This window comes from Pteronotus mesoamericanus, unplaced genomic scaffold (genome assembly GCF_021234165.1).
Source record: "Pteronotus mesoamericanus isolate MK-2021 breed Mesoamerican mustached bat unplaced genomic scaffold, CSHL_Meso_final contig_105, whole genome shotgun sequence".
Lineage (NCBI taxonomy): Eukaryota > Metazoa > Chordata > Mammalia > Chiroptera > Mormoopidae > Pteronotus > Pteronotus mesoamericanus.
Window position 1 is genome coordinate 5558563 of NW_026555006.1, and position 22616 is coordinate 5581178.

The 22616-nt window shown below is 49.1% G+C and overlaps 1 protein-coding gene across 1 annotated transcript; it reads right to left on the reverse strand.

Annotated features, from left to right (window-relative positions):
* Positions 1-1912: 1912 nt before the first annotated feature.
* Positions 1913-21899, reverse strand: CDCP2 (CUB domain containing protein 2). The gene is made up of 6 exons (XM_054573398.1): positions 21821-21899; positions 13454-13801; positions 10367-10702; positions 9001-9354; positions 5862-6040; positions 1913-2239 (listed from the first exon to the last, which is right to left on the reverse strand). The coding sequence occupies exons 1-6, from the start codon at positions 21897-21899 to the stop codon at positions 1913-1915; spliced, it is 1623 nt and encodes a 540-aa protein (XP_054429373.1).
* Between the last annotated feature and the right edge of the window lie 717 nt (positions 21900-22616).

Below are 22616 nucleotides of genomic sequence, written 5' to 3' on the forward strand. Positions count from 1 at the left end.
GCCCACCCATGGGTTCTGGAGGGCAGAACCTGGGGGGCACCCACAGAGCGTATCTGCTTTGTGTTCTGTTCTTTCCAGACAGGGAAACCGAGACCCAGTTGGTCTGGGAGGAGTTTACAATGCAAGCTGGTGCCGGTATCTTGGCTCAGTGGCTGGAAGTATCTGAGAGTGAGAAGGTGCGTGGGAGAGAAAGAGGAGGGGCCTCTGCTCCAAGCGCCCCGGGTCGCAGTCAGGCCTCTCCCCTGCTGTCACAGCCATTACCCCGACAGATCTCCCTAATTCATCATGTTGCTACTTCCTCACGGCAAGCTGTGATCTATGGTCCCGTTTTGCAGGTGGAGATATCAAGGCTTATAGAATCAAAGTGGCTCACACAATTAATAAGAACTTGGACTTGAACACACTTCTTCTAATGTCCAGGCAACTCTTTCCCCCGCTTAATTCATTTCTTACATTGTTGGCTCTCTTCTCCTTAGTTCTTGACTCTGCAGGTTACCCAGGCACCTGCCCTCCAGACCCTGATTTTGCTACACCCGACCATAAGCACCTTGAAGGTGGGAATTTGTCTGATGTGTTGGCTGTTGTGAGCCTGGAGCCGGTCACAACAGCAGCTACAAAGCTGGAAGCCAGTGGGTACTTATTGGATTGTTGAAGGAATTGTAATTAATTGTAATTGGGCTACAGTTTATAAAATTGATACCAGTGGTCAGAACGGTCAATTTGGAGATTTCTATTATTGAGGAAGGTTTTAATCGAATGATTTATTATGCGATACAAAGGTAAACAGGGGAAAGTGGTGTATTACAAATGCATTGTTTGTTTCTTTTTCATTAACAAGATTGCTCTACTTCTTGGTATGTAGAGCTCTGGGGAGGGTGTGCTGGTTTACACAAAGAAGTCTGGGGTCTTCCCACAGGTCAGCATTCAGAACCCAGCCCTGCTCCCTGTGGTGGGAACTTAGGAAAATGTGGGCGGACTGACGTAGCTCTGAGTAGACTGGAGTAGCTCTGAGCGAAGCCCAACAGCAGCAGAAGGTCCAGAGGGCTCCAAGAGAACTCATCTGGAGAGGAAGGGTGGGCTGGTAACCTAAACACAACATCACGGGTGGGGAGGACATGGGACTTCAATCAGTTTTTCAGTCAAGGACCACAAGATATTTGGGGAAGAATGCTAACATGATAGAGACACCAGACCTCAGCTCACTTCACTGCTGAGCGCAGTGTGGGCCTGCCTGTGGTTTGTACAGGGCTCTGCCCTGGCAGGGCACAGCCACCTCAGTGGGCAGGTGGGCATTCACCAGGATGCACATGGCCAGTCTTCAACAGCGACACCTTGTGGCAGGGCCCAAATTGGTAGTGCTAGATAGGGCTTTTGCCCACCTCCCTGTTCTGGAGTCTGGAGTCAGGTCCGGGCTGCTTTAGACGAAGTCCTCAGGGTTCTTGGGTCGTTTCGCAGAGAGTGAAGGCTCCTGGATGGACAAGGAATGTCCTGCTAATGGAGGCTTAGGATGAGCTATTAGTTGGAAAAATAAGAGATGTCCTTATTTGTACCCTGAGTTGGTGCAACACTCTTACAAGTTACAGAATGAGTCAGCTTTATCCACTCTGTCTCCAGTAAGAGTAACACACACAGTTCTTTTGTATCCTTAACATTAATAACAACAATTGCATACACATACATGCCATGCTATAGTTTACGAAGCTCTTATCCATTCACGCCCTTCTCTGAGCCTCATGTCAACCCTGTGAGATGAGCATGGCAGAAGAAATGTTCTTAGGAAACTGAAGCTCAGAGAGGGACAGTGACTTGCCCGTGGTCCCCAACAAGTCAACAAGGCCTGGTTCTGCCTCTTTTGCAGGGTTCCCAAGCTACCTCCCAGGGATGCCAGTGGCCAGGTCCCTACCTGGCCTGCTCACAGCAGCATCAGGACCACGATGGCAATGACCATGAGGACTGCAGCCAGGATGCAAAGGCCCAGGAAGACAATGTCACTGATGTCCTGGGGCACCATAGCCACGGGGCCCTCCACTACGTCCACCTCATCCCTGGGCGGTGCTTCCTGAAGGTGCTCGGCCGCGGCAGCATAGGGCCCAAGCCAGTGGGAGCCGGACAGCAGGTGGACAGACGCCTCCTTGCGCCGGGGCTCACAGCGGACCTCGTACTCATGGATGTCGTCCTGCCCGCCAGCCGAGAAGTCGATGTATAGCACGCTGACGATCACTGAAGTATTGTTCCTTCTCTGTGAGGGGCATGGGGTGCTCACTTATACCCGAAGGGGCCCAGAGCTCACCCTGTCCCCCTAGATATCTGGGAGCTCAGTATCAAGGTGGCAGAACCCCAGGAGCCTGGGCTCTGCTCCCAGCTTTGTCACTGACTCCTTTCCCAGAGGGAGCCTCAGTGTCCCCACCTGTAGAAGGGGTGTTTCAAGGGTGTCCAGAAGGACAATATCAGATTTGATGGGTCAATGATTGTTCTGGCTTCAAAGAAGCAGGACCTATGATAGATAGTAACAATAACCACAGGGACATTTGCCACATTCCAGGCTTTGTATCTTAAGTGCATGATCTCATTTAATTCTCACAACCCTCTCTTATTGGTACCATTGATATCCCCACTTTACAGATGAGGAAACTGAGGCCTACAGGTTAAATCCCTTGTCTGAGGTCACACAGCACACTCGCAAGAGGGAACACATTCTCACCCAGATCTTCCGATTCTTACTGTGCTCTTAGCCATCACACCTCACTCAAACCAAAGAACGTGGAACCAAATGGGACTTTCACGGCATCTAGTTCAACCTCTCTTCCTTGTCAATTTATGGATGTGACTACTGAGGCCTAGCAAAGGCAGTAACACCCGGAGCTACGTCCGGAAGGCGTCTCCTGCCTCCCAGATAGAAGCTCCGTCCCTGGTGCTGCGACCTTTCTTCTAGAATCTTTTCTCCAAGTTATGTCTGTAGCAATTAAGTGTCCCTGCTGTTGAGTACCTGGTCACCAGGGTGACACCGCCTTAAGGCTGGGAAGAGCCCTTGAGGCGTAAGATGTGAGAGGTTTGGCACCGTGTTGCCCTCCCCATCCCCATGGATGGGGGAGCCAGGGGTCACATTGCCCTGAGACGCTGAGGTGTTAGGTCCAGGCCCTGGGGGGCAGTATTTTGATGGGCAGTCTGATGTGATCTGGGGCGGGGGCTGCTGATGTGATCTGGGGCGGGGGCTGCTGTGACACAGGGCTACTCTCCCCACCCACCTCAAATCTGCAGTAGCTGCACACCCCTTGGGTTGCCCAACTGCCCCTGCCCAGTGGTGGGGCTTCTAAAAAGCAAAGCTGCCAAAGACAGCCCTGGCCGGTGTGGCTCATTTGGTTGGGCATCGCCCCACAAAGCCAAAGGTTACCAGTTTTATTCCCATTCAGGGCACATGTCTGGGTTGCCGATTGGGCCAGGTCTCCTATTGGGGGCAACCGATCAATGTTTTTCTCCCACATCAGTGTTTCTCTCCCTCTCTTTCTCCCTCTCTTCCCCTCTCTCTAAAAATAATTTAAAAAAAAAAAAAAAAAGCTGCCTAAAACAGAAAGAGCAGATCCAGCCACTCAGGAGAAGGGAGTTTTGGAGACCTGGCGACCTTGAGGGCCGCTTCCCGCTCTGGGCTTCTAAAAGGCTCTGAGTCCATGTCCCCAAGGAGCCTTCCTGCATTTGTGCCCTCAGCCAGTCACCCACCACACCCTTTGAAGAGGACTGGTGCCCTAGGTTTTTGTAACACAGAATCAGGACACTGGGCAAGAAAAGGGCAGCATCTGAGAGCGGAAGGGGACACAAAGGGCCAAAGTGAATCTTCATTATAAAGAAGGAAGACAAATCATAAAATGGGGTGTGGGAAAGTTTTGGATGAGTGAAAGGCTTGAGGAGGAAGGAAAGGCCACACAAGAGGCTACAGTTATGAAATCAAGTCTGCAGTGTTTTTTTTTAAATTATTATTTTTTTTATTTTAAAAGATTTTATTTATTTCTTTTTAGAGAGAGGGGAAGAGAGTGAGAAAGAGAGGATGAGAAACATCAATGTGTGGTTGCCTCTCACGCGCCCCCTACTGGGGATCTGGCCCACAACCCAGACATTTGCCCTGACTGGGAATCGAACCGGCGGCCCTTTGGTTTGCTGGCCATCACTCAGGCTACTGAGCCACACCAACCAGGACAAGTCTGTAGTGTTTTTTAAGTGATGCACAGGAATACTGCCATGGCTTTTAGCTGTTTGAGCCATGCATCTTGGAAAGCAACTCAGTGCAGAGTCTGGTTCTCCTGGGTTTAAGACTTGAAAGCATTACACTAAGGGTCTCAGCTCCATGTTTCCATGATATTGACTCCAAGAGTCTGTGAGTCCAAGGTTCTAGGATTCCATAGTTTCAGGTTCTTGTGGAGGTCCTGTGACTCTGAGACTGAGCATCTAGGAGTCCCTCCTTCCAGATCATACGATTTCCTCTTTCTAGAACTTCCTGTCTGCATCATTTCACTGTGGAATGTGGTTCTGGCCCAAAGAAAATCCCTGAGGAATTTAGGGCAAGGAGTAGCACAGGCAGATTATCTTAGCAGCCAAGACTGACCCTGCTCCTCCTCCTCTCAGGTCGAAAGGATGGTGGCTGCCAAGAGGCTGGGGAAGCAGAGGGGTGGCATGGAGGGGCCAGAGGCATATATTCGGCTAATATTAGGGGACAGGGAATACGGTTTGCTGGAAAGCATGTGATTTCCTGCCAGGACAGTGTGGTAAATCCCCAGATACCAATGCTGGGCGGTCGCCCTGAGAGACCATGGCTCCTTCTCCCCTTTCCGCTGCCTGACCTGTCCCTAAGAACACAAACATCCAGGTTGCCTGGGGCACTGCTGAGCAACTCTGTGGGCCCAAGCCTGGGTTTAAGGTTTCTAAAATACAAGGACAGTAGAAAAATTTTATTTGCAAGCCTTACTGCCTTTGGAAGGAAGTGGATCCTATTATTTAAAGGGCCCTTTTGTTTTGTAGAACCCAGGGAAGGATTTGGATCACAAGATCAGGGAAAGGGCCCTGGCTGGTGTGGCTCAGTGGATTGAGTGTCAACCTATAAACTGAAGGGTTGCCAGTTCAATTCCTGGTCAGGTCCCCAGATGGGGGCATGCAAGAGGCAACCAGATAATGTTTCTCTTACATATCAATATTTCCCTCCCTCCCCTTTCTGTAAAAATAAATAAATAAAATGTAAGTAAATAAAAATAAGATTAGGGAAGGGGTACGCAGGGGACAACAAGGCTCACACGTTCTGCATGTGGAAGGGGTGAGAGCTGGGTGGTCTTGGGGAGCTCCAGGAAGGGGGAGCAGCAAGGCCTCGCCCTGGATGGTGTGGCTCAGTGGATTGAGTGTCAGCCTGCAAACCAAAGGGTCACTGGTTCGATTCCCAGTCAGGGCACATGCCTGGGTTGTGGACCAGGTCCCCCGTAGGGGGTGTGTGCGAGGCTACCACACGTTGATGTTTCTTGCCCTCTCTTTCACCCTCCCTTCCTCTCTCTCTAAAAATAAATAAATTAAAACCTTAAAAAAACAAAGAAGAAGAAGAAGAAGGCCTCCAGGGAGGGTTAAACCTTAGGGCTTTGTGGGAGGAGCCACCAATAGGGGCCTTTGGTTGTGCCAGGCTCTGTGATAGGCCCCCTTATCTGTCTCCCTCATTTGAGTTCTGTGTTGTGTCTACTCTACACTGAGCAAGTAAAGCCAAGAGGGACTAAGTTCTGTATCCAGACTTGTGGTCACCTGAGCCAGGAAGAGAAGCTGAATTCTCAGGAATGGCAGGTGTCTTTCTCTCACCTGCCCTCCGCCATGCCTGCCTTCCTCCCCTCAGCCCCTACCTGAGACTCAGTGCCGCAGGTGTCGAAGCGGGCCTGGATCCGGAAGGTGCTGCCGACTTCCTGGGCTGCACAGCGCCGGCTGCCCAGGTAGACCTGGGTCTGCCCCAGTGGGGCCAGCGCCTCCGTGGAGATCAGGATCTGGAAGTCCGTGCGGGAGCAGCTCACGTTCATGGGCACAACTGAGGACAGGAGGGAGGAGCTGGAGGCCTTAGGGGCAGGCAGTCTGACCCCACCCTCCCAAGCTCCCACTCAAGGGTGGTGAATGGGAAAACCGAGCACAGAGTGGGAGTGGCTCTTTTGCAGTCCTACGGGAAGGCTCTATATGCATTACTCCATTGAATCCGTTAATGAGCCACCCAGGACGGGCCCCATGCCTGCTTCTCAGCAGCTTCTGAGCCTCACACAGAGCTTGGCAGGTATGGCAGATGCTGAATGAATGACTGATTGATTGAATGAGTAAATAAACAAGTGAATATTCTTAATCATAATAAAAGTTACTATTTTGCTGATTACTTTGCCATGTGCCAAGCAATTCATTCAATTGGTCAACAAATACTTACTGAGGGCCCACTATGTGCAAGTACTATTCTAAGAACCACAGACAGAGAAATGAGAAAAAAAAAAAAAAACAGCCCCAAAATTCCTGTCCTCTGGGAGCTCACACTGTAGTTGGGCGAGGGGACAATAAATATGTAAAATACACCTAAGCTTTGGAGTGGTCTGATAGCAAACCAGTCAAAGAATAAAGACAGAGAGCACTGTGTGTGTGTGTGTGTGTGTGTGTGTGTGTGTGTGTGTGTGTGTGTGTGTTGGGGGGAGGGCGCAGGTTGGAGGGGCAGCAGTTTTGAAAACAGCGGTGAGGGTATCCTCACTCTCTCCCCATGATGACCGCATGAGGTCAACGTGACTAAACTGTCCCCCCAGTTTTGGGAACTGAAGTTCTGAGAGGTGAAGCAGTTCGCAGTGGTTTAGATGGGATGGTAACCATCGGGTCTGAAGGATTCCGGAGGCCTGGCCTCCTCAGCCTACACGGGGCCCCTGCTCCCCACAGGCCACAGCGGTGTGATCAAATGTGGGGTCTGGGCACGCATGGGTGTGTGCACCTGTGTGTAGGGGGCCGTGCTTGCCGGGGCAGGGGTGAGCGTAGGGGAAAGGAACGGGGGGTGACCGGTGGGAGGAAAAGGAAAGAGCTGGCAGCCAGAGGCCTGGAACTCTCAACGCCTCTTCGGGAAATGCCTCAGACATATTTCAGCCTCTGGTGTCTGGGCAGTCAGGGATTTATGGGTCTGCCGTCTCCCACGATGATCTCGGTGGCGCTGAACTGTGTGTCACAACTGATTGATGCTGAGGCTGTCCTCTAGCCAGGAGGCCGCCTGCAGCCTGGGCCACATCTGGCGCATCGCCCAGCGTGAGTGCCCCTGTCTGACCCTGGGCTCCCACGGGGATCCAGGGAGGGAGGTGTGGTGTGGTGGGAGCGGGGGCTCCTGCCCCTGAACAGGAGCCAGGGTTAGAGCTGCCTCACCCTCCGTCTCTGGGACCCCCAAAGGAGAATGGGCTTCTCTGTGATCACACAGAGCTGGGAGAGGACCCAGGCCTGGGGCTAAGACTATGGGAGCTGAAAGGGACTTGAAATGTCCTCAGCCAATGGCCTCATTTTACAGGTGGGAAAGCTGGGACTCACAGAGAGAAGGTGACTGCCCCGCCAGCGGTGGCAGCGGCCCTGGCGCCTGGTGCCCGGAGTGTACCCCGAGAAGGGGACCCCTCTAACAGAGGGGCAGTTCTCTCCCAGTTTCGGGACAGAGATGACTGAGGCCCAGAGAGGGGGGTCTGTCCAGGCCACTCCTCTGCTGCTGGCTCGCGGCTGTGCTTCTGTTTCCTTCCCATCACTGGACCCCCAGCCCCCCCTATATACAAGGTAAGGAGAGAGGAAAGATCTTTCGAATGCAGGACAGGCCTGAGGCACATGTGAGAAAGGAATCCACCCCCAGCAAGGGATGGCCTCAGAGCCAGGCACTGGGACTTGTGTCACCTCATTTCATCTTAATGACAGCCTGTCTAGGGCATCCATCAACCCCTTTAACAGATGAATGGTCAGTAAATGGCAGCACTTGGATGTGACCTTGGTCTGTCTGAGCTCAGCAAGGCCTCCTCTGGGCCCTGCTCAGCCACACAGGAAGGCAGGGGAGTGAGTTCTAGTCTTGGCCGTGCCATCCCCTCTCTGCACCTTTGTTTCCGCACCTGCACAACAGAGAGCTGCCACATGGCTGGGCAGAGGACAGAACGGTCCAGGGCACAGGCATTTCAGGACCCACGGCCCAGGGAAGGGAGGAGAAGAAGGGAGAGATGTCAACTGGCAAATCTAACTGGCACTTTGGAGGCTGAAAAAGCTGAATACCAGTGTCCCTAGCCTCCTCTGCAGTTAGGCATGGCCACCTGACCAAGTTCAAACCAATGAGACCGAGAAGTCTTTTGACAGCTTCTGAAAATGCTTTTTGCTTTCCTGATAAAAGGACATTTGTGGCTGGCACTTCTCCTACCTTCTTCCAGCTCTTGAACATGGTAATGATGCCTGAAGTTGTGGCAGCCATTTTGCAGTAATGAGGCCACAAGAATCCTAGAGATACCGGCTGTGACAGGGGTGAGTCCCCGAACCTGTACAGAAGCTGCCGAGCTCCAGACTTCTCGTTATGCGAGGAAAACAAAAGCCATTTGTTTAAGCCACGGTCAGTCAGGATTTCTGACTCACACAAGCAAGGCTGGTCGGCATCTATGTGGTTATACCAATTATTTACCGTACATAATATTACCATATTTTGTATATTACCCCCGGATAGAGGACCAAGATGAACCACAGTATAAGAGAGGCCAGGGGCCAGTGGGGAAGAAGCCATCTGAGGAGGGATTAGGGACTGCGGAGTTGGAAGCTGCAACAGCAGCAGTAAGTAAGGGCCACACTGGCCCAGTCTCACAGGTCCCAGAAGAGGAGTCAGCGGCAGCAGAGCCACCCAGGAAGAGGTTGGGGGGACCAGTTCGTGGGTTGGAGGAAGGGAGCTGCAGAGACCTGGGACGCCCTCCCCACCCCCGCCCCGCACCTTGCCTTCCCGCCTCCAGCACACCCACAACCTCAACCACAGCCGACCTCCAATGTAGGCCACGGAGAAGCCCCTGCGGGTGGTGCTGCGGTCTGTGTGTAAGCGAAGCAGGAGCTGGTTGAGGCTGGAGGTGACCGGTGGTGGCAGGTGACGGCCGCACCAGCTCCCCAACAGGGGCGCCTCCTCGCTGGCCCCATCGAAGGCTGCCAGGTGGTCAAAGTCACAGGTCTTGGTCAGGCTGTTGGGCTCTTCCAGTTCCAGGTCCAGGAAGAACATCTTAACCCGGTAGCCAGGAGGCAGGCGGACGGTCCAATGGCATCGGATGTTGTTGGGGTAGGAGCTGGGGTACTGCGGGCTGGAAAAGTTGCCCCGCACGGCTGTGTACACCTCCTGGCATTCTCCTGGGGAGGAGCGGGTGGAAGGAGCAGTGGTGAGAAGGGTGGAGACTGTCATTTTCCGTAGTTACAGTTTGGGCAGCAGGCGCTATTGTGGTTAAAATGCCACACGGGCAGGTTGTGGGCACCATGGCCAGAAAACTAGACAACTGATCCCAAAGCCTGCTTTAACCTGAAATCAGCTAAAAGCTGGGAATCTCATTCCAATTGGCGCTTCCCTTTATGTGTGTTGGCTCTTTTAGGAATTTAAAAACAGTACCTAATACCGGTCCTCAGAGTTGGGTCTAAACTCGGAGGTGACAGACAGTGTGGTTCCTGACCTGTCCCCGCCCTTTTTTCTCACTGCCTCTCAACAGCCCCCACCTTCCAGGCGTGCCAAACATCGCCTAGTACTACAAGCAAAGCCCACCACACCCTCTCCGCCCTCCCTGCTGTTGCACATGCAGACCCTTGTGTTTGGAACACCCTACCCTTCCTTCTGCTTAATTAAATCTCTGCCTAATCCTCTCCTCTTCCAGGATGTCATCCATGATTCTTACGGCTACATAGCATAGGTCATAGTAAGTTGTCATTGTCTGTTTCTTTTTCCACCTCCCCTATAGATGCTGACTACCCCAAGTGTTCATTCGTTTACTTGTACAAACATTAGTTAAATACCTCCACATGGCAGGTACGAAGATAAGCCCATAGGAACTCACAGCCAGGCAGAGAAGATCAACAGACAACACATACAGAGCGATGTGTTAGATCATTGCTATGCAAAAACTTCTGTAGCGAATTGAAGGAAGGGATTAATTCTGAGTAAATCAGGAAGTATTCACAGAGGAGGTGACATGCTTATGCTTTGGCGTTGGCCTGGCAGGGAAGGGTGTGCTAGAGCATTCCAGGCAGAGAGAGAACAGAAAGCACAAAGCCCAGAGGCAGGAAAGCGTGAGCCTCTCCCCCAAAAGCACAATGCAGAGGCAGGTGCCCAGCATGCACGGGGCACTGGGGTGTACCTATCCCCAGTCTCTCCTACCTGAGAAGTAGTACGCCTTGAAGCCCCTGCCTCCGATGTTAAAGTCGGACTTAAAGATCACCTGCAGCTCGTGGCCCAGCGACACAAGGGTAGGGGGCCTGGCGTTGCCGCAGTAGTGGTGCCCACGGGCAGGGCCAGGCGCCCCGAGCACAGCCACGTAGTCATAGGTGCACTCCTCATTGCCTTCCACCTGGAAGTCGGCGAACAGCAGCTTGATGGTGGCAGGGCCAGCGGCCCGGATCACCCAGCGGCACTCCACATTGTTGGGGTAATTGTTTGGGTATTCGGGGCTGGTAAGGACCCCCGACAGGCCCGTCAGGACGCCACCACACACATCTGTAAGGGAACCTGGTTGAACTAAACCTTCTCCTTCCCCATGGCTCCATGATCCTCTCCTATGGAGACCAGACTCTACCCAGCATGCCACTCCCACAGTTGTTTCATGGGAACCTCGTTGCCACCCACCGAGCACTTGCTGACTGGCAGGGACAGCCCAGGCCCTTAGCACCTGCACCATCTTTTTAAACCATTACCATAACCCTATGAAGGATATGCAGTGGTTTTTCCCATTTACAGTGAAGAAAGTGGCGGCACAGGGAAGTTAAGTTACTTACCTGCGTGAGTTTGGGTTCACTTGGACCTTGAGACAAGGATCTGAGCATAATGAGTTATTTGGGAGATACAGGGGTCCCCATGTGGAAAGTGAGGGAGTGAGGGCCACTAATGGGGAGGGACGGGGAGACAGCCACTGAAGGGTGTTGTCAAGCTGCTGAGCCCTGTTGGGGAGCTCTGGGGAATGATGTGAAGCTGGGGGCAGAGATGACCAGTGGAGACTTCAGAAAAAGCCCTCAAGCAAAGAGATGAGGAAGCTGGCAGGAGCCATCAAAGTGGCAAGGCCCAAGGGACATAGGCAGGGCCCTGAAAGCAGGCCACTGGGCTAGTAACGTGGAAAACGGGGTTTGACTCCCTGCAATGCCTGTGCACTTGATCTTGTGATACTCAATGTCCCTCCGACCAGGCCAGTGGGGTGCAGAGGCTGAGGTGCCTGCTCAGAAGTGTTATTAAACCTCCCTAACAGGTGAGGAAACTGAGGCTTAGAGAGAGGATCTGATGAAGTAGAGATGGGCTTGAAGTCTGAAAACGGGGGTCTTCCCAACTCTGCCTTATGTCAGCTCTGTGCCCAGGGGGGCAAGTCACCCAGCACTATCTCATGGGAATATTAGAAATCATCACACTTGCCCAGCCTGACCCACGGGGCTGACTCGTGCAGACTCTGAGAAGACGATGGTGAAATCTCTTCAGAGCCCTACGAGACCAGCACAACCAGGAGGCGGTTGATGATGAGCGCCGTGACTGGCTGGAGACCACCAGCTGGGAGGGGTGCACTTGGATGAGTTTCCTGAGGCTCCAGGATCTCACCCCATGGCACGGCAGTGTGGACTGAGCACTGTGCTGGGGAGCTGAGGGCTTGACTTCTTGCCCCAGTGTTTGCCCCTCTGAGCTGTGTGACCGTGGGAAGGCACATTCTCTCTCTGCCCTCAGATTTATTGTTTGTGGAATGAGAGGGCAGGCTCTCACGGTCTGTGCGATCCCTTCCAAGGCCAACACCCTTAGTAGAGTCTTTCCAACTGTGCGCCGGGGCTCCACAGTGGCCTTCCAGAGCATCTATCTACAGCACCTGGTACAAATTCATTCTTATACTATATTCAAACTATTTTTTTAATGCAGTGAAATATATTCACAGTTACATGTCTTATATGTAAAAATTTAACTCATTGGCAGCCATGAATATTGACTTAGGTATGTTTTCAATGGCTTGCTATAAGTAAACTTTAAAAATATGAACTTACAAAACAAACGTAAACACTAAAATGCTGGCCACCTTTATCTCTCATATATCAAGGATTAACATAAGGTTCCATTTGATATAAGGGTACTAATGTTTTAAAAAATGTTGGGCCCTGAGTGGCATGGCTCAATTGGTTGAGCATCGTCCCACACACTGGAAGATCACAGGTTCAATTCCTGGTCAGGGCACATGCCTGGGTTGAAGGCCTGGTCCCTGGTTGGGGCGCGTGCAAGAGGCAACTGACTGATCCGGTTTCTCTCCACAACATTGATGTTTCTCTCCCTCTCTTTCTCCCTCCCTTCCCTCTCTCTAAAAATAAATAAATAAAATCTTCTTAAAAATAAATTTTAAAAAATGTTAAAATACAATGCCTATGGTATTATAGCTTTGGTATCTGAACATTCTAAAAATCTAAGGGTCTAAGATTCCAAAACTGTTATTAAATCAGTCTGTGATTCTAGCATTCTACAATTCTACGCCTCTAAAGCCAGAGAGAACTGGTGTTCCACCTGAGCCCCCTGATGTCGTTGGTGGACCCCGTGTGCCAAGAGCCTCGAGGGTTGTTTACTGCTTGAACTGCCATGAATAAGTTTGTGTAGAGAAGCTTAGGACAGAAGGAAGGAGCCAAGGAGAAAGGCAAGTAGAGCAGAGCCTCTGCTTCCCTCATTAGACTGAGGGGCAGGTTGTCAGCCTACTTGAAGGAGGAAGGGGTTAAGGATCCCAGATTCAAGGGGCGAGTCCAGGAAAGGCTTTGGGAGGGAGAGCATCACCAACTCCACACAGACTCTTGTGCCCCTTCTGTCAGACGACCATGAGGGTAGGGGGGAGTCATGTGCCCATGAAGTAATGGGATGCCACAGAGGGACGGCAGCAGTGACAGCATAGCACACCCTCCGGTGTCCTGATGCCAGGGCAAGGGGTTAGGAGGAGAAGAATGAAGAATATGACAGGCCTCGTTCCTGAACACAGTGAGGACTGAGACACAGTGAGACACTCCAGGGCTCCCAGGAACAACGAAGGAAGACATGCAGATTGTCGCCATGAGGATGGAGAGCTGCAACTTCCAAGACTACAGATGGAAGCTGCCTTTGCCCCGTGAGCTATGAGAGCAAGTCATCCAGCATACGGTGCAGCCCACAAGCTAAGATGCTGAGACCCTGCAAATCTCAGCTTTACCCTGCGGCCCTTCCCTGACCTCCACGCCAGGACCACCCTTTCCACTGCCAAGTCCCCCTTGCCTTTCTGGTAGCCTGCAGAAAAGCCGCGGCTGGCCACGTGCTTGTCTGAGTGGAAGATGACAGACATGACATGCCAGGAGGAGGTGAAGGGTGGCGGGGGCACCTGGCCGCAGAACCTCCCCAGCAGGTTGCCCTGGTCTGCTGTGGCCCCATTGTAGATCTCCAGGAAGTCAAAGCCGCAGGTGTCGTGGTACTCCAGGTCGAAGGCGTGGAAGGTGAGCAGCACAGAAGAGCCCTCGGCCACCACGATCAGCCAGCTGCACTCTGTGTTGTAGGGGTAGAGTCTGGGGAAGTTGGGGCTCGAGAAGTTTCCAGAAGGTGCTGAGAGCACACCCCCACATTTGACACCTGAGGCAAGAGGGAAGGATGGCTCAGAGTCAGCACAGAGATCTTGGGTGGTGGGCCCGGCTCCAAAGCTGGGTCTTTGGGATGGGAAGAGGGAGCATGAGGCTATGGTCCTAAATTAATTCATTTATTTATGTAGTTGTTCATTTATTTACCTATTCTTCATATATTTATCAAGCATTATTCTATTCATTCAACAAATATTATTTGAGTGTTAGACATTGTTCTAGGTGCTGGGGTTATGGTAGGAACAAAAGAGACGAAAATTCCTGCCTTCGTGGAATTTATACTTTGGTGGGGAAGACAAACAATAAACAGTAAGTAAAATACAGAGTTTATTAAATAGTTATAAATGCTATGGAGAAAAAGCAGGGAAAGGAGACAGTGTGTCAGGTGAGCCTATAATTTTAGACAAAATAGTTCCGAATGTCAGGCCCTAGATATGTGCAGGAGGGAATTTAAATTTTTTTAAAATAATAATTCCTCCTCTTCACTCTGAGTGAAAATGTGCACAATGTGCTATAATGTTAAAAGTATATTCTTATATGAACACATTTGCTTACAGTTTTAAAAGGAAAACAATGGAAGGAAATGAATAAAAGTGATTCTCTGTCAGGGGAAGGAACAAATGGGAGGAAACAGGCATGGCTGCTGGACCTCTTCAAATGCAACTTGTTTTATAATTTTGACTTTATAATTGTGAAGGATTTTTTTTTAAAGATTTTAGTTATTTGTTTTTAGGCAGAAGGGAAGGGAGGGAGAAAGAGAGGCTGAGAAACATCAATGTGTGGTTGCCTTTCGTGCACCCCCTGCTGGGGACCCGGCCTGCAACCCAGGCATATGATCTGACTGGGAATCGAACCAGTAAAACTTTGGTTCACAGACCAGCACTCAATTCATTGAGCCACACCAGCCACGGCTGTGAAAAATTTTAATATAATTTTTATATTATCAAAAAATTTTAAGTAACCCTTAAATATCCCAAACTGAAACAAATAAACTTAACTATATTCTCAAGTTGGAGGCACATTAATATTGAGAAAAATGATTTCAAATGACTTTGAAAGACACTACTTTGATTGTACATTCCTAGTGAAATATATCCCAAGGACAAAATAAACCACAAAGAAATCTTAAGGTATATACACTAAACTGATTATTAGTAATAATAGTAAATACTGTTGCTGTATTTTCTATATTGAAACAAAGCAGATATGTTAATGTCAACAGAAACTAAAAGTTTTTCCGGCCAAGACAGAAGTGTAGGTAGATATGCTTCACTTCCTCGCACAACAAAAAGAAGGAAACAACACATTTAAAAATAAAAAACAGCCCTGGTTCTTGTGGCTGAGTAGGTTGAGTGCTGGCCTGCAAACTGAAAGGTCACTGGTTTGATTCCCAGTCAGGGCACATGCCTGGGTTGCAGGCCAGTCCCTGGTTGGGGGCATGTGAGAGGCAACTGATTAAAGTTTCCCTTTCTCTCTCTCTCTTCCCCCTCTCTAAAAAATATAAAATCTTTAAAAACAAAAAACAACCAAAACTGCCAGAAAATTGAACTGTATGGAAGTCCAACAACCAAGGAGTTAAAGAAGAAACATTCATCTGGACTGGTAGGAGGGGCAGAGATGGGTAGCAGGGGTGGGGATGGCTAGCCAGGGTAGAGAGGATGCATGGCAAGGCAGCAGCTGGCAGATGGTGGGTGAAGCAGCAACTAGAAGACCAGGTGTTCTCACATTTGCTGGTGGATAAACCAGGAGGAACAACTGGGGAGTGAGACAGAAACCTCTAACTGTAAAAACCTTGTGGGAATTGTGGCAGTGGGAGAAACTGCCAGTCTCTTGAAAGTGAGGCAAGAGCGGAGCAAGCAGCATTGTTTCCTCTCTGATCCCTGCCAACTCCCTATAGCACCACAGTGCAGTGAAGTGGGTTGCTCGAACCCCAGCGAATACCTAAGGCTCCACCCCTTACAATGTAACAGGTGCTCCGAGACAAATAAATATAGCCCAAATGAAAGAACAGATCAAAACTCCAGACAAAGAACTAAGCAATAAGGAGATAGCCAACTTTTCAGATGCAAAGTTTAAAACACTGGTAATCAGGATGCTCACAGAAATGACTGAGTACAGTTGCAAAATAAGGAAGCAGTGAAGGTTATGCAAAGTGAAATAGAGCAAATTATACAGTGAACCAACAATGAAGGGAAGGAAACTGGGACTCAAATCAACAATTTGGAATAAAAGGAAGAAATAAATATTCAACCGGAGCAGAATGAAGAAACAAGAATTCCAAAAAAATGAGGAGAAACATAAGAACCTCTGGGACAACTTTAAATGCTTCAACATCTGAATCATAGGGGTGCCAGAAGGAGAAAAGGGAGAAGAAGAAACTGAAAAAATTTGAAAAAATTTTGAAAAATATTTGAAAAAATAATGAAAGAAAATTTCCCCAGTCTAGCAAAGGAAATACACATACAAGTCCAGGAATCCCAGAGAGTCCCAAACAAGTTGGGCCCAAAGAGGTATACACCAAAACACATCATAGGTAAGTTGCCAATAATTATAGATAAGGAGAGAATCTTAAAAGGAGCAAGAGAAAAGGAGAGTTACCTACAAAGGAGTTCCCATAGGACTACCAACTGATTTCTCAAAGGAAACCTTCCAGTCAAGAAGGGGCTGGAAAGGAGTTTTCAAAGTCATGAAAATCAAGTACGTACATCCAAGATTACACTTACCAGCAAAGCTATCATTTAGAATGGAAGGGCAGATAAAGTGCTTCCCAGATAAGGTAAAGTTAAAGGAGTTCATCATCACCAAGCCCTTATTATACAAAATGTTAAAGGGACTTACCTAAGAAAAAGAAGAATATCAAAACTATGAACAGTTAAATGACAACAAGCTCACAACTATCAACAACTGAATCTAAAGACAAAAACAAACTAAGCAAACTAGAACAGGAACAGAATCATAGAATTGGAGATCACAAGGAGGATTATCAGCGGGGAAGGGGAATAAAGGGAATAGGGGAAAAAGGCACAGGGATTAAGAAGCATAACTGGTACATACAGAACAGACAGGGGGAGGTTAAAAACAGTATAGGAAATGGAGAAGCCAAAGAACATATATGCGCGACCCACTGACATGAACTAAAGGGGTGGGAATGCTGGAGGGAAGGGGGGTATTGTGTGGAGGGGAGTAAAAGGGAGGAAAAAGAATAGGACAACTGTAATAGCATAATCAATAAAATTACTTTGAAAAAGAGAAAAGAAAAAAACTAAGTTTTTCAGTGTAACAGAAAAATGGTAGACCTATAGAATTTAAAAATTAAGTAAAACCCTTGTGATCCTGAAGGTGAATTGAAAACATCAGTATGAATTTAAGATTTTTTTATTCCTGAAAAATAATTTCCTAGTTATATGCACTAAAAAATCCTAAAAGTAATAACATTACAGCAGTATTTTGCTCCCAGGCCTTAGTTTAGGATTATTACATCCAACAAAAATGAATGAGGGCTTCTTAGAGAAACGATGGGTCTGGGGCAGGAAGCATACAAAATGCACTTGGGACATCCCGTCACCCCAGAAAGCAAAGAGGCCAGCAAACACTGCTGGAATTGTGTCAAAAGACCCGGGGACCTACTTGAAGGGGCTCCTACTGGCTAAAGAAGGTACAATTTGAGCACCAAAAGAGAATGATATGCAGTGGATTAAAACACATTAAATACTTAAAAATGCATGGAATCCATAATGCAACTCTAAAGAACTAAAAAAGAAACTCATTGTTTTCTTTAGGAGGTTTCTGGGGCACAAACTCATTTTTTTTAATTAATATGTAGAAACAGGAAGAATTAAGCATCTACTTTGCCTTTCCTGTTGTGTACTGTATTTTAGAATAACCAAATAGCTGATGAAGGAAAATTGTTATTTATAGTTGACTGAAGAAAGAATAAGCACATTAGGAAAATATAATTTTGCAAAACTTAATGAAATAATCATCTTCAGTGTCTGTTCTAATAACTGAGTAAAAAAGGTAAATGTGGTAAAACTTAGAAGCTTGGGTAGATAGGTACTCCCTGTACAAATCTTTCAATTTTGCTAAATATTGGAAAATTTTTATAATTAAAAAATACCAAAAAATTACTTTATAAGTAATAAAATGAAAAGACAACCTATAGAATTGGTGAAAATATTGAATTTGCAAATCATACATCTGATCTGGGTTTAGGGTCCAAAATATTAATTCATATAACTCCATAGCAAAAACAAAAACAAAAGTCGTATTAAAAATGGGCAGAGAAACTGAATAGATATTTTTCCAAAGAAGATATACACATGGCCAACAGGTACATAAAAATGTGTTCAACATCACTAATCATGGAAGTGCAAATCAAAAACACAATGCGGTATCACCTCATCATATTAGAATGGCTATTATCAAAAAGAAAAGAGATAACAAGTGTTCGTGAGGATGTGGGAAAGGGAAAACCTTTGTGCCCTGTTGGTGGGAGTGTAAAACAGTGCAGCCACCATACAAACAGTATGGAGGGTCCTCAAAAAGTTAAAATTAGAACTACCATATGATCCAGCAATGCCACTGCGGGGTATGCATCTGGAGGAAATGAAAACAGAGTATTGAAGAGTTTTTTCTCTCCTATGTTCACTGCAGCATTATTTATAATAACCAAGATATGGAAACACCCTAAGTGTCCATCAATAGAAAAATAGATAAAGAAGATGTGATATACACATTGTGTGTGTGTGTGTACACACATACATACAGGATCCGCCAGAAATAACGCCTGCTTGAGTGTGTTTGGAATGGCACATGAATGTCTCTCACGAGATGGATAGCAATTTGAACATTTCACCTAAAATGTCATATGGTGTGATTGAGTGTGATACTGTTATGTTACAGAATTACACGCTTATGATTTTGTAATAAAAGATTTTGTAATAACAATGAGCATTATTTGTGCTGGACCCAGTGTGTGTGCGCGCACACATACACATTAGAATTTTTAAAAGGCCATCCTTTCATTTGCAACAACATAGGTGGACCGTGAGGACACTCTACTAACTGACATAAGCCAGACAGCGAAAGACAAATGCTGTACATCACATATATGTGGAATTGAAGGAAAAAAGTCAGACTCATAGAAATAGAGTAGAAAAGTGGTTGCCAGGGGAGAATTCACTATACATACCTGGTAGAGATATATCTTCAAGTATTTATGGTGAAATAATATGTCTGAGATTGGCCTTAAATTGGTTGACCCTCTGGCCCCCCAAAATGAAGGGGGATAGAATAAAAGAAACAAGACTGGCAGAATGTTGATAATTGTTGAAGATGGTTGTTTGAGACAAAGAGATTCATTATGCTATTTTCTCTACTATGTATATTTGAAATATTTTTGTAATTAAAAGTTTAAAAAAAAACCCAACACATCTTGGTCACCTTCTCAGTGGCGCTTTCCCCAGCCATTCCATTTCAATGTAACCGTCCATCCTATACTCTTTCTCTACCTCATCTACTACATTTTTCTCTATAGCACTCACCATGACCCAATATACTGTATATTTTACTTATTACTTTGGTTCATTGTTAGGTTTTCTCCAAAAAATGTAAGCTCTCTGAGCAGGAATTGTGTTTTATTCTCTGCTGTCTCCGAAGCACCCAGAACGGTAGCTGGCAAAAAGCAGGTGCTTAATGAATGTTTGCTGAATGGACACGTGAATGGTCTTATATCATCCTCACAATAGCTCCATAAAATAGACAGACCAGATGTTACTGACTCCATTTTACAGATGAGAAAACTGAGGCCCAGAAAGGGAAGTTACTTGCTATAGCTCTCATCTATTGTTTCGGTCTTCCTAGCACCCATTTCTCCATCTCCTGCAACAACACACCCCCTCTTTCAGACACGGGCTCCCCTGCCTCCATGTGGTGACACCCCTACCACAGGACCCAGCTGGGCAATCCTGGGGCCCCCGCCACCACCACCGTGTCTGGCCTGCAAGGTGGGTCTGTACTAGGTCAGGCCAGAGTCCCGCTGCAGGGGACCTGGAGGAGAACCCTGTCCTCCCCGGTCCTCGGCTGGGAGTGAGAACCCTGGGCGGGGCCGTGCCCAGGGCCCACTGAGAAAGCTTGTCTGCAGATGGCGAGAACCATGTGAAAAGTGAAAATGACTCTGAAGCCAAGGTGCTCTGGCTGCAGGCACCCCTGAGCTTAGCTCGCTACACTCCCGCATCCCTGGTTACAGAGCCAGGGCATCCCTCTTCCTGTTTAAACTCATCCAGGTGGGGCTTGTCACTTGCAACCCAAACTGTCTTGAAGAATACCCTTCACCAAAGTTCCAAAGCTCCTGTGAGAGAAACACGCTCACCAAGCATGTGCCTTGTCCCAGGGCTATGCTGATTCATAATGGGCCCCTCCCTCCCTGGGGTGGGAGCGGGAGGGGGTGTCCGGCAAACGAGACAAAGCATGCGGTACAATGGTGCTGGGACCACACAGGGCTCCAGCGTCCAGAGGAAGGGAGGCCAGTCTTGCTGGGGCCAACACCACTGGGGAAGGACGAGAGCACAGAGGAAGTGATATTTGAGTTTGACTGCAAGGGACAAGAAGTTTTGTGAGTTGGGAAGATTTGCAGAGAGAAAATGACACGAACAAAGACTCAGGCTCATTGCCACTTATCCTCCTGAGCCTCAGCCATGCATCTGGGGATTGAGGACAATGACACCTCCCTGGAGGGGTAGCTGCGAGCAGGGATGATATAGAGCCATGCAAGGCCTGCAAGATGTGCGCCTGGTTCACATCCTCTACTCCCTGCCTGGCCCCTGGAGCAGGCCAGGCTGGGGTGGTGTCTGATTCATGCTTTTATGGCAGGAGGGCAGAGGGACAGTTTGTCTAGTAGCTGTCCTGTCCCTCTCCCAGCCCTGCCCAGAAGACAGGACACGCCATGACAGAGTCGGAGCAGAACGCCCATGGCCCAGGTCTTAGCCAAGCACCCTGACCCCCAAGGCCACTCCAAGGCCACTGAAGCCCAGGTGGGTGGAAAATGGGACCAGCTGACTCCCCCCACTGCCTCGGTGTGGAATGAGATGCCTGGGTGGCCTGCCCATCTGTGCCACCAACTAGGTGCCTGGCACGTTATGTTTCCTTCCTGAGCCCCCCTTGAGCCTGTAGGAAAAGGAGGCACTGGTGGCTGATCGCTGAGCCCAACTGCGTGCACGCCCCTTGACGGTGAAACGAGACTGCCCTCAGTTCACGGACACACACACTCAACTCAAAGGAGTGGCCTGGGACCAGGTGCTGGCAGAGGGTTCTGGGAGCATCTGAGGATGCAGAAGGGGCACAGACAGCTTCCTGGAGGAGGTGGTGTTTGACTTTAGTTTGGTGGGTGAGCCAGATGTTCTCAGGTGGAAAAAGACAAAAGGGACCCTCCAGACAGAGGAGCCCCTGGTTGAAAGGGGTGTGACCTTCCGTCAGAGCACAGGATGCCCTGGGGACACAGGGCACCGAGGCTGGACATTGCACAGAAACCGGAGCCTGGCTGGGAGGGCACGGAATGCCACCATAAGGAACTCTGATTTCACTCGGCTGGTAGCGGGAGCACCGGCAGGCTCCGGCTCCCAGGAACCGAAGGAAGGCTCCTTCCCGCAACACACCTGTACTAGTTCTCTGAGCCATTCCCTTTGCCCTCGGTAACTGTGCATCCTTGGGTAGATTACTTAACCTTTCTCACCCCCGGTTTCCTCATCTGTAAAATGGGGGACTAATACCCACCTTGACATTTGTTGTGAAGATTAAATGTAATCATAAATGTAAAGTATCCAGCACACAGCAGGCACTCCGTATATATTGTCTTTCCCCCCGTCTCAGAAGCAAACACATCCTCAACTCAGCCAGCTTCCCCAAAAGGGCTGCCTGCTCTCTGGTCTCCCACACAGAAACCTCCTGAGCCCCCACCGCTGCCTGCCCACCCCTCTCCCCCTCCTCCCCACTCCTGTCTGGCACCAGGAGCTCCTACCTCTCATGGCTCGGGCCCTGGGCCCTGGGCCCAGCAGCGCCACTGCCAGCAGGAGACAGACCGCCAGCTCTGTCAGCATCTCCTCACGGGGCCCCTGCAGGTCTGCAGGCCAGGGTCTGAGGGTCGGAAACAGGGGAAGGCGAGGTGAGGCTGAAAGGGCCTCCAAGTTAATGGTGGTGTGAATAATTCATTGGCCCCTCGAATTAGTAAGCTGATCCCCAGGTGCTTCCCTCACTCCACCCTAAGGTGACGGATCTGGTGTCACCGGGTTTACACGTTCTGAGATCTGCACTGGCTGCACTGCATCAGGGAGGGAAGCGAGCTGGGGGCTGGGAGGGAATGTGGGGGTGGAGAAAGGGCACGAGTCTGGGGCTAGACACGTCTGGGATCCATCCCAGGTCAGCCTCGAACTTGCCAGGTGACTGAACAAGTCACTTAATTCCTCCGGGTCTCGGCCTTACTCACCTGTCCAGTGGGACCATTCAGCCCTGCCAGTAGGGCTGCTGTGGAAATGAAACGTGATACATAGGCTGAAGCACATAGTGAGCACTCGCTAGAGATATTTCCCATCCCCCATTCATGGGGGACCTGAAGGAAACCTCTGATTAGAGGGACCAGGGGGACCGTCATCCTTCAGACACCCTTAGGTTAGCTCAGAGGGAGAGCGAAGGAGGTGGCAGTGGGCCGCTGGCGAGGGAAAAGCCTTTGTCGTGGAAGAACACAGCAGGAACGACAGAATGGGAGAATCGTATTGTGCCATTCCTAACACGATCATGGATCAGGGCCACGGTGTAAA

Coding starts and splice junctions, on each gene's coding strand:
- CDCP2 (XM_054573398.1), bottom strand. CDS start 21,899: ATGCTGACAGAGCTGGCGGTCTGTCTCCTGCTGGCAGTGGCGCTGCTG. Junction 13,802..21,820: donor CAGGGCCCGAGCCATGAGAG/GTAGGAGCTCCT, acceptor CTCTTGCCTCAG/GTGTCAAATGTGGGGGTGTG. Junction 6,041..9,000: donor CTCCGTGGCCTACATTGGAG/GTCGGCTGTGGT, acceptor TCCTGTCCTCAG/TTGTGCCCATGAACGTGAGC.